At 42.9% G+C, this 15598-nt stretch overlaps 1 protein-coding gene across 12 annotated transcripts in view; it reads right to left on the bottom strand.

The window, feature by feature from the left end:
• LOC101157600 (liprin-alpha-1) overlaps positions 1 to 15598 on the bottom strand; it is a 65264-nt gene that overhangs the window by 24640 nt on the left and 25026 nt on the right. For all 12 annotated transcript variants that reach the window (XM_023951646.1, XM_023951643.1, XM_023951668.1 and 9 more), the window contains 10 exons: positions 7687 to 7788; positions 7334 to 7498; positions 7163 to 7237; positions 4865 to 4966; positions 3970 to 4203; positions 3670 to 3816; positions 3124 to 3258; positions 958 to 1041; positions 749 to 880; positions 184 to 246 (listed from right to left, as the gene is read on the bottom strand). In XM_023951646.1, the coding sequence (XP_023807414.1) occupies positions 184 to 246; positions 749 to 880; positions 958 to 1041; positions 3124 to 3258; positions 3670 to 3816; positions 3970 to 4203; positions 4865 to 4966; positions 7163 to 7237; positions 7334 to 7498; positions 7687 to 7788 (1239 nt within the window). The remainder of the gene's footprint in view (positions 1 to 183; positions 247 to 748; positions 881 to 957; positions 1042 to 3123; positions 3259 to 3669; positions 3817 to 3969; positions 4204 to 4864; positions 4967 to 7162; positions 7238 to 7333; positions 7499 to 7686; positions 7789 to 15598) is intronic.

Raw genomic sequence — 15598 nt, 5'->3', positions numbered from 1 at the left:
GCGTTCTTTTCATCAGTAAATCTGCACCTTGAGCTGTTAAATGAACGTACTGGCTGAGCTGTTGAAACATTGAGCTTTTTAATGATGTCAGTAAAACAGTTACAGTTACATTTATGATCTAAAGGGGGTTACAGTAATGAGCACATTTAACCTGACAACTACAAAACAGTCATGTTTTCATACCTTTTCGTGATGAGACTCTTCAATCAGCTTCTTCATGTGATCGAGTTCTCTAATCAGAGTGTTCTGAGGGAGACAGGTAGACGGTCAAACACTGAGGTCATTGCTTTGGCAGAGAGGACACCATTGACTGTATCAGAGTCCTGGACGGAGCGAGTGTGACGTCATCCACAGAAAGGCCTCACTTCCAACGCCAGCGCGGCCATCTTGGAGCCAGAGGGCAGTGATTGGTCAGTCCAGATTTCTAAAGCAACAACTGTCGCCTCTGTTTGAAGTCTCCCCTTCCACTGAAAGTGGCTCAGGGGGAACCTGGGGGTTAGCGGGAACCACGCGCTTTTACTGAGGCATCTGCTTTAATAACGAGAATAGGAGTGTATATAATATGAAAAAAAACATTAGGATTAGCAAGAAGATGTTAAAATAAAGGCATCCGAGCAGGAGTGGTTATTTTGGATTTTGGCTTCTTGGAACCAGCGGGTACTTCCTGTTTGGAACGGCAGGGGGGAGGGGTTGTTTTGTCCAGGTCTCAAATACAGTCAATGTTCAGAGCATGCTGTTGGCTCATCACCTTGTCCTCCAGAGCAGACATCCTCTCCTTCAGGTGCAGCTGCAGCCTCTCGTTGGATTCTGACAGCAGCTTGTCCACCGTCTCAGACAGACGCCGGTTGTGCTCCTCGTTCATCTTCTCCCGCTGACGCGCCTGTAAAAGCAAAATACGTCCTTTCTACCGTCCACACGCAAAACACGCGGCCACAGGAACTCCTCCAATGAGCTCACCCGCAGCAGCTCCTGGTTCTTCTCCTCCAGTTGGGCCTCCAGTTGCCTGAGTCTCTCCTCCACGTTACCATGGCGCTCCTCTGCCTGCACACAGATGATCGCAGCTTTGTTTTTGGTAATATGGCGTTCCAGGGTCGGAACATGAAATCGTCACAGACCTGGCTTACAAAATTCGGCCATCTTTGTGAGAATGTAAACTTCAGCTGAGAGTTTACAGCAAAGAGAGGAGGTGAAGCTTCTCCCCCCACAGAGCTATGCTACACTAATTTATTCAGCTCATTCCGTAAATAATCAAATGACTAAAACTAACGTGTTTTTAAAAAACAAAAGAGAAAGAAATGATGGAACAGTAAAATAATCCAATCCTCCTCAGAACTAAAGGTTATGCTGAACTTGAAAACCAGGCATAAGGAGTTTCTATGAAAGGCTGCTATGAAATAGTTCTTTCAGGATTTATTTGTTTTGTTTACTTTGCACAGGATGGTGTTTTATTTTTAATTAACCGAGTAGTGGGCCCTTTGGGGCCGGCTATCCATAAGCCTCTTCCTGTTTATGTCAGACCCTGAAAGGAAGAGTCTCCTGTGGCTGTAAAAAGAGGAAGGCAGTGGCAGCAGGAGGCATCAAAAGAGCAAACACACCTGTGTTCACTACAATGGAAGGTAACGCGTTCATGGACTTCATCAATGACGTCCTCCCTAACTTTGATGCTTTCAGGAATGGAGTCATGAAGCAAACTACAAATGTACACGGACAAAACCTCCAGGCTAATATGGCAGGTTTTCTGTCAGCTTGATCTCCATAGCAACCGTTTCATGCGGGGGGGGGTCTATGTAATTTTTTAGGAAAATTGGTAAAACAACATTTTACGATTCCCTTGACAGAGATTTCTGCTAACCACACCCACATTTCTAATACGTTAATATCTTCTGTCATATAGTTTTGTTCGGCTTGAGCCAACGACTCGTGTCTTACATATGAAGTAATAATAAGTATTAGGGGAATAAATGCCACTTTTGGAAAAGTCTACAAACTTTAAAACCACCTTTTATTTTCTTTACTTTTCCCCCCCAGGTAGCTTCCCAACGATGCTCGGGGAGTAATGGCAACCATTTCCAGAGGTCAAAGGTCAACGAAACTTTTGTTGTTGTGAACTTAACCTGGTGCTGTGTGTGTTTTCTTTCCCATATTGTGTTAAAATTGACAATTGAAATTTCAGACTTTGCCACAAAACGGTAGTGCAGCCGTAGGTCCTGTGGCCATCCCATAATAATGTCAAACTTCATTTGGATATGCCTGGCGTGTGTCTTTTGCTTGCCTTAGTGGATTTTGAAATATTTTTTAGCCTTATAAGAGATTTTGGCCTCGTTCGTTTTGCTGACGGTTCTCCTGCTGTGATGTCATCTTCTCATTTATTTATCTCGTGTGGTGTGTTCTTGAACGTGCATATGGTGTTCACACTAGACTGACACTATGCAATACTATGGCATGTACTCACGGTGAGAAGAGGCTTGGTGTGGAATGTCAAAGCGGTGAAAATATTGTGAATCTTGCCTCCAGGCCTTTCATTTCACAGCTTTTATTTATTTATTTTTTTGGAAAATCGCCATAGAACTCCAGCCGGGCACAAACCGCAATCATTAATTTCTCCTCAGCTCTCAATTTTCAGCCAATTTGTACTTCTGTGTTTTGAAAAGGATGCTATCCATACGTCACTACCAAAGCCAGATTCCTGATTTTTCAAACGGGTTTACTTTTCACAGTGTGTTCAGTTGTGGCGCGTTGTGTACGTAGAGCCTGAAAACGGACTTAAAAACTTGCATAGCAGTGTGTGAATGCCAGTTTTGACCGCAGAAGCCCAAAACGTGCATTAACGTGTGTTTACATGGGCTTTTCATTGGAGTCAGTCGCTCGAACGGACGTTTCTGAGCCCGGTGTGGACGCAGCACCAGAGAACATCAGGTCATCTGCTCACCAGACACACTGGAGAAAAAACTTGTCTTCAATAGAAAACCAGAGAAAGCTGATTCTATTTAACAAAGTGATCAACTAAAGCCTCTATAGAGCACTGGTACATCAGAAGAGGAAAAATATGCTCTTAAGAACGGATGGGTATAATATTCACACTGTCAGAACCCCAGCTTCCTTCTGATGGACAGGTGCTGGTACCTTTGTGAGGGCGGCGACCCTCTGCGCCAACTCCGCTTCCACCTCAGGCAGAGTCTCCGCCTTGCGAATGGTCTGTTGCAGTTTCTGTTCAGCCAGTTCCAGCTTCTCCTGGAGCTGCCGGTTTCTTTCCTCAGCCTAGTGGAGAAAAAAAAGAATAAAGGGTGGGGTGACAAAAGGATACGGAAGATGGGGTGAAGAACGGGGGGAGGGTGGAGTGGGCAGGAAAAGGGAAAAAAGAGGCCATTTAAGATGCCACAAAGAAGAATGATGAAAAGAACTGAAGGAAGGCCTCTGCAGACAGCAGAACAGGCCCGTGTCTTCAAGGCCTTCCGTTCAGAGGCCGCTGTGCCGAAGAGTCTGAATGCAGCAAGAATTCACTAGAATCACCCTAAGACCTGCAGCTGAGATCTGTAGACTCAAACATCAACATCCCCAGAAAGGGCAGAAAGGGCTATGAGCTAGAATATCTAGACTAGGTATTTGATCGGTATTGAATGGACTGCTGGTTCCTCTTTGAGGAGTTCTGGGCTGGAGTTCAGGACATACTTGTCTGAACAGAGACTCCTTGTTGGCCACTTCATTTTCCAGCTTGTCGTTGAGGTCGTGGACAGATGTGGCCTCCCGCTGAGCTGCCAGGTAGCGCTTCTCCAGCGTGGTGATCCTCTCCTCCATGTCCTCCTTCTGCGCCATTGACTGATCACAGAAACATTCACATGTGTGAACTCGCATCAGCAGCAGCACCGCCAACAGCGTGCATTCCTGTCACTCTGCTACGGGTCTCCAGAACACAGATTCAAGCTAGAACACATTGATAAGGTTTTCCTGGCTTTGGAGCCGCATACGGACCTCTCTGAGGTCTCTCTGCAGGCGGGTGCTCATGTCTTCCGACTTGATGAGGTCTTTTCTGGCCGTGTCCAGGTCCTCCTCCAGCTCACTGATTCGGGAAACCATAGCAGCCATGCGCTCCTTCATCTGGCCCAAATCAGCGGCCTGGCGGTCCACCACCTCTTGGAGATCTCCTGCCTTCCCAAAGGCAGAGCCCGACTCCTCTTCTTGGCTCAGCGAGCCATCGGATGATCGCTGAAAAAGGGCAGATCTGATTAATTGAACGACGACTGTTTGACCTGCTGCCTCGTTACATTTCTGTCTTCCAGCTGGTCACACTTTTACTTATTGCTTTGTGTTTGTTGTTGCCTTAGCCTTCTATGTCTCTGTAAGGAGCATGAAAGCTGCTGTATCTCAGGCATCATGAACCGGACAACAGTTTAGATCACGGGGCCCCAAATCCAGGCCTCGAGGGCCGGTGTCCTTTTCCAAGCAACCAGCCATCGAAGCTCCTTATTGGCTAAACACACCTGATCCAGGTAATCGGCAGCAAATAAGGCAAGTTTCTGGAAAAGCAGCAGGACCCCGGCCCTCCAGGCCTGGATTTGGGGACCCCTGAAATCGTTTGAACTTAAGAAAGCCAGCAGTGATGGAGTCACCGAACAATTATGCTGCTGCGTTTCAACACTACATCAATGAGCACCACAAACCCGGCAGAACCCAGTCTAGAGTCACGGGGTAAGCAGAGGCAAATGGGACAGCTGTCACACTGCACCACAGCATTTGTGAGACGGTTGAGAAACAGCCCTTGAGAGCAACTCTGTCCCTTTAAAACATTGTGATAAATGCTTCTGGCTGCCACCAGTGGTCGTGGGTCTGCTGTGCCCATGTCCCGGTAGCACAGTGGGGAACTCACCTTTCCATTGGTGCTGGGGGCGTTCTCAAAGTTGTGGTTGACCTCAATCGTTCCGTCAGCCAGCCCTCTTTTCTGACTGCTTTGCTCTCTGAGATAAGACAACTGGACAAAAAACAGAAACGGCATCAGCGTGTGGCAGACTCATCCTTCTAGATAAACCAATCGTAATGTCCAGAATCAAAGCGTGACTAATTAAGTTGGTTTGGATAAAATGCAGTTTGAGTGCGTTTGTCTACAGAAGCATCCAACGTCTGTGAAGCACCGACCCTAAAACGGGCTGTGGTCAAACCCAATCAAGAGATCTTTAACCTTTCAGTTTCCTTTGGAGGGTTAGTTTAGACTGTGAGGCAGCTACGCACCTGTGTGTGTGTGTGTGTGTGTGTGTGTGTGTGTGTGTGTGTGTGTGTGTGTGTGTGTGTGCTGAATCTAAGAAGAGAGGATGACTAAACCACAAAACGCTTCAGAGGAAAGCAAAGAACAAATGTAGGTCAAATCTATCAGACATCCCTTAGGCCTTTAGGCAATTTTAATCCCATTCAACAAACCAACGGCGCATGAGGTGCACGCACACGCACACACACATGATCGGCTCTCCTTATTAGGGCATAACAATGATTCAGTTTTATTCTGCATAGCCTACATTTTTCTGCATTCCAGTCATATAAAATTAAAATTTCTTACAAATATTGTGACATACAGCATTTTGGGTCCCATCGCACACTCCAACCACTACATCGGCTTACACTTTATGCCTTAGTCACATGCACACATTCAGGTGCTGCAGGTTCATGGACGGTTCTTTTATCTACCAGCCAAGTTGGCTGGTAAATTAAAAAAAATAAAGAAAAATTCTACCAGCCAACTGATTTCATTATGTTACAAAGAAAAACTATAAGTGTTATCTTTAAAAAATGATATGTTGAATACAATTAGAGAGGAAGTCACACATAAAAACAACTGTTTTTTCTATGGAACAAATGAGTCGTTTGTGTTTTCCTGCTGAAAAATGCCCCCATGAGAAGAGGGGATCAGTCCGTCACCTGAAGTCTGAACCAAAGATTCAAAGCTGCTGAGAAAACAAGGACAGATTTACTGAAGGGGAGCAGACTGACAGAAAAAAAATCACCTTTTCCTGATTCTGCCTCCAGTGGATTCATTTCAACATCAAATCAGAAGAGAAACAGAATAAAAACAGGATCATGTTCTGGATTCTACTCATTGACGGTAAAGTTGTTCTCACGAGGGGGGGGTCTTTTTTCAGCTCAACGCTGGGCTCTGTAATGTTACAAGAGCCAGCAGAAAGTGTCTGTTATTATATTTATAAAATACAGTTTTTATTAATGTTCTATGAATTCTTTTTGTGGCATTTATCCTCCACGTCTTAAAGTTCGCTCTGTGAAAATATGGTCTGACTTTAAACCGGTCCGTGATCAGATGTAGGCGACACACAGCAATAAAGCATCTGAGTATTTTAGCATGATAGCATGGTTGCATGATAGCATGGTAGCATCAGTGTCACCACATCGCTGTCTCCATATCAACCCTCTTCCCTAAACATTCTGTTGCTGCTGTAAGTCCAGCAGGGACACACACAAAAAGGGCTTATTCCTATTATTGTTGTTTGGTCTTATATGTGTGTTTGATAGTAACAATTGTTTCTTTATTGTGCAACTGAATGTGAATTTCTGTAAATTGAAAAATGTGCAATAAAGGTTATTGAGAGAAAAAAATTCTCCTCTAGGTCTTTCTGGAGCCTGGTACAAACCCTCACATGTTCTGCTGCTTCATCGGGTTAAACTAAAAGCAGAGGCAACTAGCAGAAGTTATGGGGTAAGGGGCAATTCTCGCGGTTCCTGTGCTTGTTTTTTTTTCCCCTCTGCCTCACAAAAGGCATTAAACCTCACATAAATCAGCCTTTGGTCCCTCACAAGGGTGGCTGGTGCAGGCATCAAAAACATGAGGGACAAAGAAACATCACACAAAGTTCTTTATGAGATTCATTTCAACGCATTTGTATAAAGCTCAAATGGCCTCACAGCATTTACTAACCTGGTGTGACATGATTTCTGCAAAGTCTGACTGAAGCGATCTCAGATAACATCTGGAACCTGCTATATGTACCACAGTCCTCGGATGAAGGACATCAGGTAGATTCATGCATGAACAAACAGCCTCTGAGCTCTTGAGACTTCAATAAATACTAAACAAAGTCCAGTGTAGCCGCACTTCTTCTAACTTGGAGCCGAAACACCCCGTTTACATCCTAAGCCCCAAACAGAGTTTGTAGTGTTTACTCACTTCTTTGTGTGAAATGGCGAGTTCTTCCTCCAAAGCGCTGCATCGCTCCAGAGCAACACGAAGACGCTCTCTTACCTTCAAAGGTGGAACATAAACCTTTTTAACTTCATTCATCCTTATCAAGCACAGTATTCTACCAGGAGCTGTTGGACATTCCCTACAAAAACACACCTTCTCATCAAGGGCTTTGTGGTGTTCAAAAAGTGACTTGAGAGCCTTGAGGACCTCCACCTCGCTGGAGACACCAGCAGGAGACTGAGCCTGCCTCTTCACCACGGTCATCCTCAGACTGCGCTCGTGACGCGACACCAGGCACTCCAGGTGTTCCAGCAGGAGCTGCACACACCACAGACAGGGAGGACCAGAGTGAAGCCTCGCTCCTGCTCTCAAACTACACATTTTGGAAACCATGAACTGTTTTTTGTCTCCATAAGATTTGTTGTCAATGTTAAACAGTAAAAGAGTTTTTGTTTTGACAACTGTTGCTAGCTAGATCCAAGGAAAAAGGTGTGCATCTCACTCACCCGGGTGTTGTTCCTCTCCGCCTTCAACTCGGCGATCTCCTCCTCTTTCTCCAGAAGCTGCTCCCGGCACACGTTCACCTCCTTTGTTAGTGCAGCAAACTCCTAAAGAAGCATGAAGCACAAAGAGAACAGGGGGCATGCAGCCGTTACTGATGCGCTGTGCACCGTGAGGCTTCATGGCGGAGAAACCCTCCGCTCTCATGTAAACACAGACAGACATTTCAATCACAGCAGAACTCTGGCATCATAGGAAACCCAGAAATACAGAGAGCACTGCAGAGAAGGTTTCACTAACTCAGAGAAGGTTTCACTAACTCAGATAATGTGTCACTAGCTCAGAGAAGGTTTCACTAACTCAGAGAAGGTTTCTCTAACTCAGAAAAGGTTTCACTAACTCAGAGAATGTGTCACTAGCTCAGAAAAGGTTTCACTAACTCAGAGAAGGTTTCTCTAACTCAGAAAAGGTTTCTCTAACTCAGAAAAGGTTTCACTAACTCAGAGAATGTGTCACTAGCTCAGAGAAGGTTTCTCTAACTCAGAAAAGGTTTCACTAACTCAGAGAATGTGTCACTAGCTCAGAGAAGGTTTCTCTAACTCAGAGAAGGTTTCTCTAACTCAGAAAAGGTTTCTCTAACTCAGAAAAGGTTTCTCTAACTCAGAAAAGGTTTCACTAACTCAGAGAATGTGTCACTAGCTCAGAGAAGGTTTCTCTAACTCAGAGAAGGTTTCTCTAACTCAGAAAAGGTTTCTCTAACTCAGAAAAGGTTTCACTAACTCAGAGAATGTGTCACTAGCTCAGAGAAGGTTTCTCTAACTCAGAAAAGGTTTCACTAACTCAGAGAATGTGTCACTAGCTCAGAGAAGGTTTCTCTAACTCAGAGAAGGTTTCTCTAACTCAGAAAAGGTTTCTCTAACTCAGAGAAGGTGTCTCTAACTCAGAGAAGGTTTCTCTAACTCAGAGAAGGTTTCTCTAACTCAGAGAAGGTTTCTCTAACTCAGAGAAGGTTTCTCTAACTCAGAGAAGGTTTCTCTAACTCAGAGAAGGTTTCTCTAACTCAGAGAAGGTTTCTCTAACTCAGAGATGGTTTCTCTAACACAGAGAAGGTTTCTCTAACTCAGAGAAGGTGTCTCTAACTCAGAGAAGGTTTCAGTAACTCAAAGGAAGATTTCATTAACTCAGAGAATGTGTCACTAGCTCACAGAAGGTTTCACTAACTCAGGGAAGGTTTCACTAACTCAGGGAAGGTTTCACTAACTCAGGGAAGGTTTCACTAACTCAGGGAAGGTTTCACTAACTCAGGGAAGGTTTCACTAACTCAGAGAAGGTTTCTCTAACTCAGAGAAGGTTTCACTAACTCAGGGAAGGTTTCACTAATTCAGAGAAGGTGTCACTAACTCAGGGAAGGTTTCACTAACTCAGGGAAGGTTTCACTAACTCGGGGAAGGTTTCACTAACTCAGGGAAGGTTTCACTAACTCAGAGAAGATTTCACTAACTCAGAGAAGTATCACTAACTCAGAAAAGGTTTCACTAACTCAGGGAAGCTTTCACTAACTCAGGGAAGGTTTCACTAACTCAGAGAAGGTGTCACTAACTCAGGGAAGGTTTCACTAACTCAAGGAAGGTTTCACTAACTCAGAGAAGGTTTCACTAACTCAGGGAAGGTGTCACTAACTCAGGGAAGGTTTCACTAACTCAGGGAAGGTTTCACTAACTCAGAGAAGGTTTCACTAACTCAGGGAAGGTGTCACTAACTCAGGGAAGGTTTCACTAACTCAGGGAAGGTTTCACTAACTCAGGGAAGGTTTCACTAACTCAGAGAAGGTTTCACTAACTCAGGGAAGGTTTCACTAACTCAGAGAAGGTTTCACTAACTCAGGGAAGGTTCCACTAACTCAGAGAAGGTTCCACTAACTCAGAGAAGGTTTCACTAACTCAGATAATGTGTCACTAGCTCAGAGAAGGTTTCACTAACTCAGAGAAGGTTTCTCTAACTCAGAAAAGGTTTCACTAACTCAGAAAAAGTTTCACTAGCTCAGAGAAGGTTTCACTAACTCAGAGAAGGTTTCTCTAACTCAGATAAGGTTTCTCTAACTCAGAGAAGGTTTCACTAACTCAGAAAAGGTTTCTCTAACTCAGAAAAGGTTTCTCTAACTCAGAGAATGTGTCACTAGCTCAGAGAAGGTTTCTCTAACTCAGAAAAGGTTTCACTAACTCAGAATGTGTCACTAGCTCAGAGAAGGTTTCTCTAACTCAGAGAAGGTTTCTCTAACTCAGAAAAGGTTTCTCTAACTCAGAGAAGGTTTCTCTAACTCAGAAAAGGTTTCTCTAACTCAGAGAAGGTGTCTCTAACTCAGAGAAGGTGTCTCTAACTCAGAGAAGGTTTCACTAACTCAGAGAAGATTTCACTAACTCAGAGAAGGTTTCTCTAACTCAGAGAAGGTTTCTCTAACTCAGAGAAGGTTTCTCTAACTCAGAGAAGGTTTCTCTAACTCAGAGAAGGTTTCTCTAACTCAGAGAAGGTTTCTCTAAGTCAGAGAAGGTGTCTCTAACTCAGAGAAGGTGTCTCTAACTCAGAGAAGGTTTCACTAACTCAGAGAAGGTTTCACTAACTCAGAGAAGGTTTCACTAACTCAGAGAAGGTTTCAGTAACTCAGAGAAGATTTCATTAACTCAGAGAATGTGTCACTAGCTCACAGAAGGTTTCACTAACTCAGAGAAGGTTTCACTAACTCAGGGAAGGTTTCACTAACTCAGGGAAGGTTTCACTAACTCAGGGAAGGTTTCACTAACTCAGGGAAGGTTTCACTAACTCAGGGAAGGTTTCACTAACTCAGAGAAGGTTTCTCTAACTCAGAGAAGGTTTCACTAACTCAGAAGGTTTCACTAACTCAGGGAAGGTTTCACTAACTCAGAGAAGGTGTCACTAACTCAGGGAAGGTTTCACTAAGTCAGAGAAGGTTTCACTAACTCAGAGAAGGTTTCACTAACTCAGAGAAGGTTTCAGTAACTCAGAGAAAATTTCATTAACTCAGAGAATGTGTCACTAGCTCACAGAAGGTTTCACTAACTCAGGGAAGGTTTCACTAACTCAGGGAAGGTTTCACTAACTCAGGGAAGGTTTCACTAACTCAGAGAAGGTTTCTCTAACTCAGAGAAGGTTTCACTAACTCAGAAGGTTTCACTAACTCAGGGAAGGTTTCACTAACTCAGAGAAGGTGTCACTAACTCAGGGAAGGTTTCACTAACTCGGGGAAGGTTTCACCAACTCGGGGAAGGTTTCACTAACTCAGGGAAGGTTTCACTAACTCAGAGAAGATTTCACTAACTCAGAGAAGTATCACTAACTCAGAAAAGGTTTCACTAACTCAGGGAAGGTTTCACTAACTCAGGGAAGGTTTCACTAACTCAGAGAAGGTTTCACTAACTCAGGGAAGGTTTCACTAACTCAAGGAAGGTTTCACTAACTCAAGGAAGGTTTCACTAACTCAGAGAAGGTTTCACTAACTCAGGGAAGGTGTCACTAACTCAGGGAAGGTTTCACTAACTCAGGGAAGGTTTCACTAACTCAGGGAAGGTTTCACTAACTCAGAGAAGGTTTCACTAACTCAGAGAATGTGTCACTAGCTCAGGGAAGGTGTCACTAACTCAGGGAAGGTTTCACTAACTCAGGGAAGGTTTCACTAACTCAGGGAAGGTTTCACTAACTCAGAGAAGGTTTCACTAACTCAGGGAAGGTTTCACTAACTCAGAGAAGGTTTCACTAACTCAGGGAAGGTTCCACTAACTCAGAGAAGGTTCCACTAACTCAGAGAAGGTTTCACTAACTCAGAGAAGGTTTCACTAACTCAGAGAAGGTTTCACTAACTCAGGGAAGGTTTCACTAACTCAGAGAAGGTTTCACTAACTCAGAGAAGGTTTCACTAACTCAGAGAAGGTTTCACTAACTCAGAGAAGGTTTCACTAACTCAGAGAAGGTTTCACTAACTCAGAGAATGTTTCACTAACTCAGGGAAGGTTTCACTAACTCAGGGAAGGTTTCACTAACTCAGAGAAGGTGTCACTAACTCAGGGAAGGTGTCACTAACTCAGGGAAGGTTTCACTAACTCAGAGAAGGTGTCACTAACTCAGGAATAGTCCATTGTGTGCTTGAGATTTATTTATCACTACGGCTGCAATGAACAAGTCTTCTGTTAACATCAGTTGTGTTTTTTTTAGACATGAAGAAACTAAAAACATTTTTACTTCCATTTGAATAGGTTTTCAGAGTCTGAGTGAGTGTATGCTTATTACCCTTTATTTGACAAATGTCCCACCCCTACCAGCAAAAGCCTATCAATTCTGCGTTAGCAACAATCTTACACGATTGCAACCAGTTAAAATACTGTATTGTTTTGACGTTTGTCCGACACTTTCAAAAATGCACAAAAAGCAAATTAAAATAGAAAAAGAAATCTAAGAATTACAAAAATACTTTTGGTTTTGATGGCCATTGAAAATGTAATTAAATGAGACATTTCTATTTACATTTATGCAGGGGTTAAGGACTGCTTTGTGTTTTTGGTCACATTTTTTTTTTCATAAATATCCAAGTGTTTGGTCTTTAGCAACTCAAGGTTGGTGTAATAATGTTAAGCTCACAACTGGCACAATTAGAGCTTCCCTGTGTGCATTGCCAATTGACTTCAAATCCCACAATGCACTGGTTGGCGGCAGTGTCCGGCAGCAGAGCCACCACCAGTGTGTGAATGGGTTTGTAACTGTAAAGCTCCAGAAGTATACGCCGTTTACCATTTGCTAAAGTGTTTGCGAGTCAAAAGACAGCGAGCGAGAGTCCTCTAGGATGATGATAATAAATGAGAGTTATCCTTTGCAATCAACTCATCTTGAGCATTTTATACAGCGTTTCCGTAACTATGCAACACAACGCATCAACACTGTAAACATTGTGTAAATAGGACGACTCATCTGTGTAGCCCTAACTATTAGGCATCAAGACAAAGCCAATGAGTCCACATTCCAGCCTGAATGCCAACGTTGACACTTGAAACAAGGAGCCAGGAATAACAAACATTCTGAACACTAACCACAATTACTAAGACATCCTTTAAAGATGTTTTGTCAAATCAACTCCATCGGTTTCATGCTGGGACTACATTGGCAGCCATGACCTTTTTTCCTCAGGGTAATATAGATTCGATGCATTTACACACAGAGAGATTCAGGCTCTGTTTTGAGGGATTACATGCATGGTTGATCCTCTAAAGAGTGCGCCTTCCTGACTTTTTCTGCCCTGCAGCACTGGACCCGTTCACTCTTCTCCCTCTTCGCCTTTCTGGCCTCTGAGATCTTCCCGCATTCAGAAAAGCAGCAGCAACAGTGGAGGGACTTCAAAGAGGCAGCGGAGGAGTTGCCTTCACCGCTGGTCGCTGAGACTCTTTACGGAACGTCAAGATTTAATTACAGAGTAACCAACCGTCTTCATTCCAGAGCAGACGCTGATGTGCAGCTGTGAAGCGGCATTCCTGTTGTTCTGCATCTGCACCATTTCCAACCGGTCTCAGATCATTTGTCAGATTTAATAACAGGAATAATATAATTCTTGTATTCAAAGCAACATTGTAGGCATTTGGACAAGAAGCAAAAGCCCTATATATTAAGACTATTGAAAAGTGTTATGCACACATGAATATACACTTTTTTGGAAGTTTATACATATTACCAGCAAACACAAAATCACATGTCAGGGGTTGACATAGCCCAGAAATTTGCACTGGCCCAGAGGGCCAGTAGTTTTTAAAAGTTACTGGCCCGACACCGCGCACAGCGAAACCCGCCGCTCCGCAGGTGCTTGCAACTTTAGGGGGGTCCGGGGGCATGTCCCCCCGGAAAATTTTAATATGGTGCAATTTGGTGCATTCTGGTGACATCTACCACTTATTTATACACTTTTCAATGACTGAAAATAGACCATATCAAACTTAAATCTGCTCTAGTCTGTTTCAGATGTTTTGAAGAGAGCACTGCAGTGTAGTAGTTAACACTAGTTCAGAAGTTTTCATGCTGCCTCTATTCACTGCTATTTCACATTTGTTCCTAATCAATAGTTAAGAAGTTTTATTGACTTTTTTGCCCTGACTGCCTTAAGGTTCTGCTTTTTGTTACTGTTGCAAAGTTACATTTACTTTTTAGTTACTTTAGTTACCTAATTAAATTAAATAATTGAAAAATTAAATACAATTACATTACTGAGATCATTCAGTTAACTAGAAATACTTACTGCTTACAGTGTTGTAAAGAAAAACAAAATTAAGTAGTTTGACCTTATACTCCGTTTGAGTCTGAGATTCAGGTATTTTGAGTTGCCTTTGATTCTTTGACATTCAGCTTAAAGCTTAGTGCATACAGTTTCATCTTCAATGCATTCATTAAATATCTTGCTGTCCATACTACTAATTCCACCCGTCACTCCATCTAACATATTCCTATCTATTCCTGCCATGTCTTCCACATCTCTGACATGCTTCAGTCTCTCTTCAGTGACGGTGTTGGATTTATGATCATCGCGGTGAAAAACCACCAGGGGGCGCGCTGATATGTGTGTCAGTTTAAATATATCTGCCTAAAATGTAATAATAACCCACTGGCTTGTTCCTTCGTTGTTGCTGTTTAACATTGTTTAGTATTGAATTGTTACATTCAATAAAGTTTGAAAAAAAAATTGAGTGAGCGCGTGCCGCGACAGCCGCGCGCGCAGGCGGGAGAGAAGGAGAAGAGTGATAAAAGGTTTCCCATAGAAACCCTTGAAGTCTGAACACAGGACTAGCAGAAAAAGTAAATTATAAAGACGAGGTAAATCTACACGTTTTCGCAAAATATACTTTATTGAAAAAGGTGAAAAATGTATTAATTGTTAGATATTTTAGTGGCCCGAGCGGACAAGTAAAAAATAAAGTCTTGTGGTCCGTACTGCTCGAAAAACAGGACCGGTGTAGGTACCGGATGTTCTCGGGTTGCCGGATGTTCTCGGGGTCCTTCAGGGTCCTTCAAATGAGTTATATCACTAGAGGAGACATCACGTGGTTCCTCATGGGAGGAGAGCACCGCCATCTTGGTGAGGTCAAGTTTTGAAGCCCAAATCACTTTTATAACATTTAATAAAGAGCTCTGTTTTTGCTTTCAATCACTTCATTATATGAAAAAGGAGAATGGCTTGAAATTGCTTAGTTTTGTTCAGAAATACAAACTTTACAAGTACCCCTAACTTAACTAGTATTAGACTACTTAGATTTATTTCTATGTTCCTTTATTTTATTTTACTTATGTTTTTATTTATTTGTGTGTTATGTTCATTGTTTCTTTTTTTCCCCTCTATTCTTTATTTTCTATGTCAATATTTTATATTTGGCAATGGTGACTGATCTTCGAGGCAATATTGATTACATCGTTATTGTTCGTTGTTAACGTTAATGTCATTGTTAATGTATGATACCGCAATTGTCAATAAAGTTTTTTTTAAAACTTAGCGACGTTAACTCATTGGTCGTGGCAACTTACAGCCAATCAAATAGTGTGACGTCATCATTGGTCGAAGGACCCCGAAGGACCCAGAGAACATCCGGCAACCCGAGACCATCCGGTACCCACACCGGGCCAGCGGACAAATGGCTATGTCGAGCCCTGCATGTTGAAAATAATATAGTATAAAAAAACAGTTCTTTTGAAACTCCATGAATCTAAAAGGCAAACCGATACAACAGATGACACTAGGCAGTAAAACCTGATTCCAGTGTGAAGACCTTCAGCCCTATTGACCTCATTATTTTAATCCAGAAACTAATTTCTCTTTTTTATGCAGTTGAAAATTTCCTGCTAACCTACACACAATACATACAAAGTCATTTAAAGACA

Source organism: Oryzias latipes, chromosome 3 (assembly GCF_002234675.1).
Source record: "Oryzias latipes chromosome 3, ASM223467v1".
Classification (NCBI taxonomy): domain Eukaryota; kingdom Metazoa; phylum Chordata; class Actinopteri; order Beloniformes; family Adrianichthyidae; genus Oryzias; species Oryzias latipes.
The sequence above is the reverse complement of the archived record's forward strand: the minus strand, read 5'-3'. Positions and strand labels throughout refer to the sequence as shown.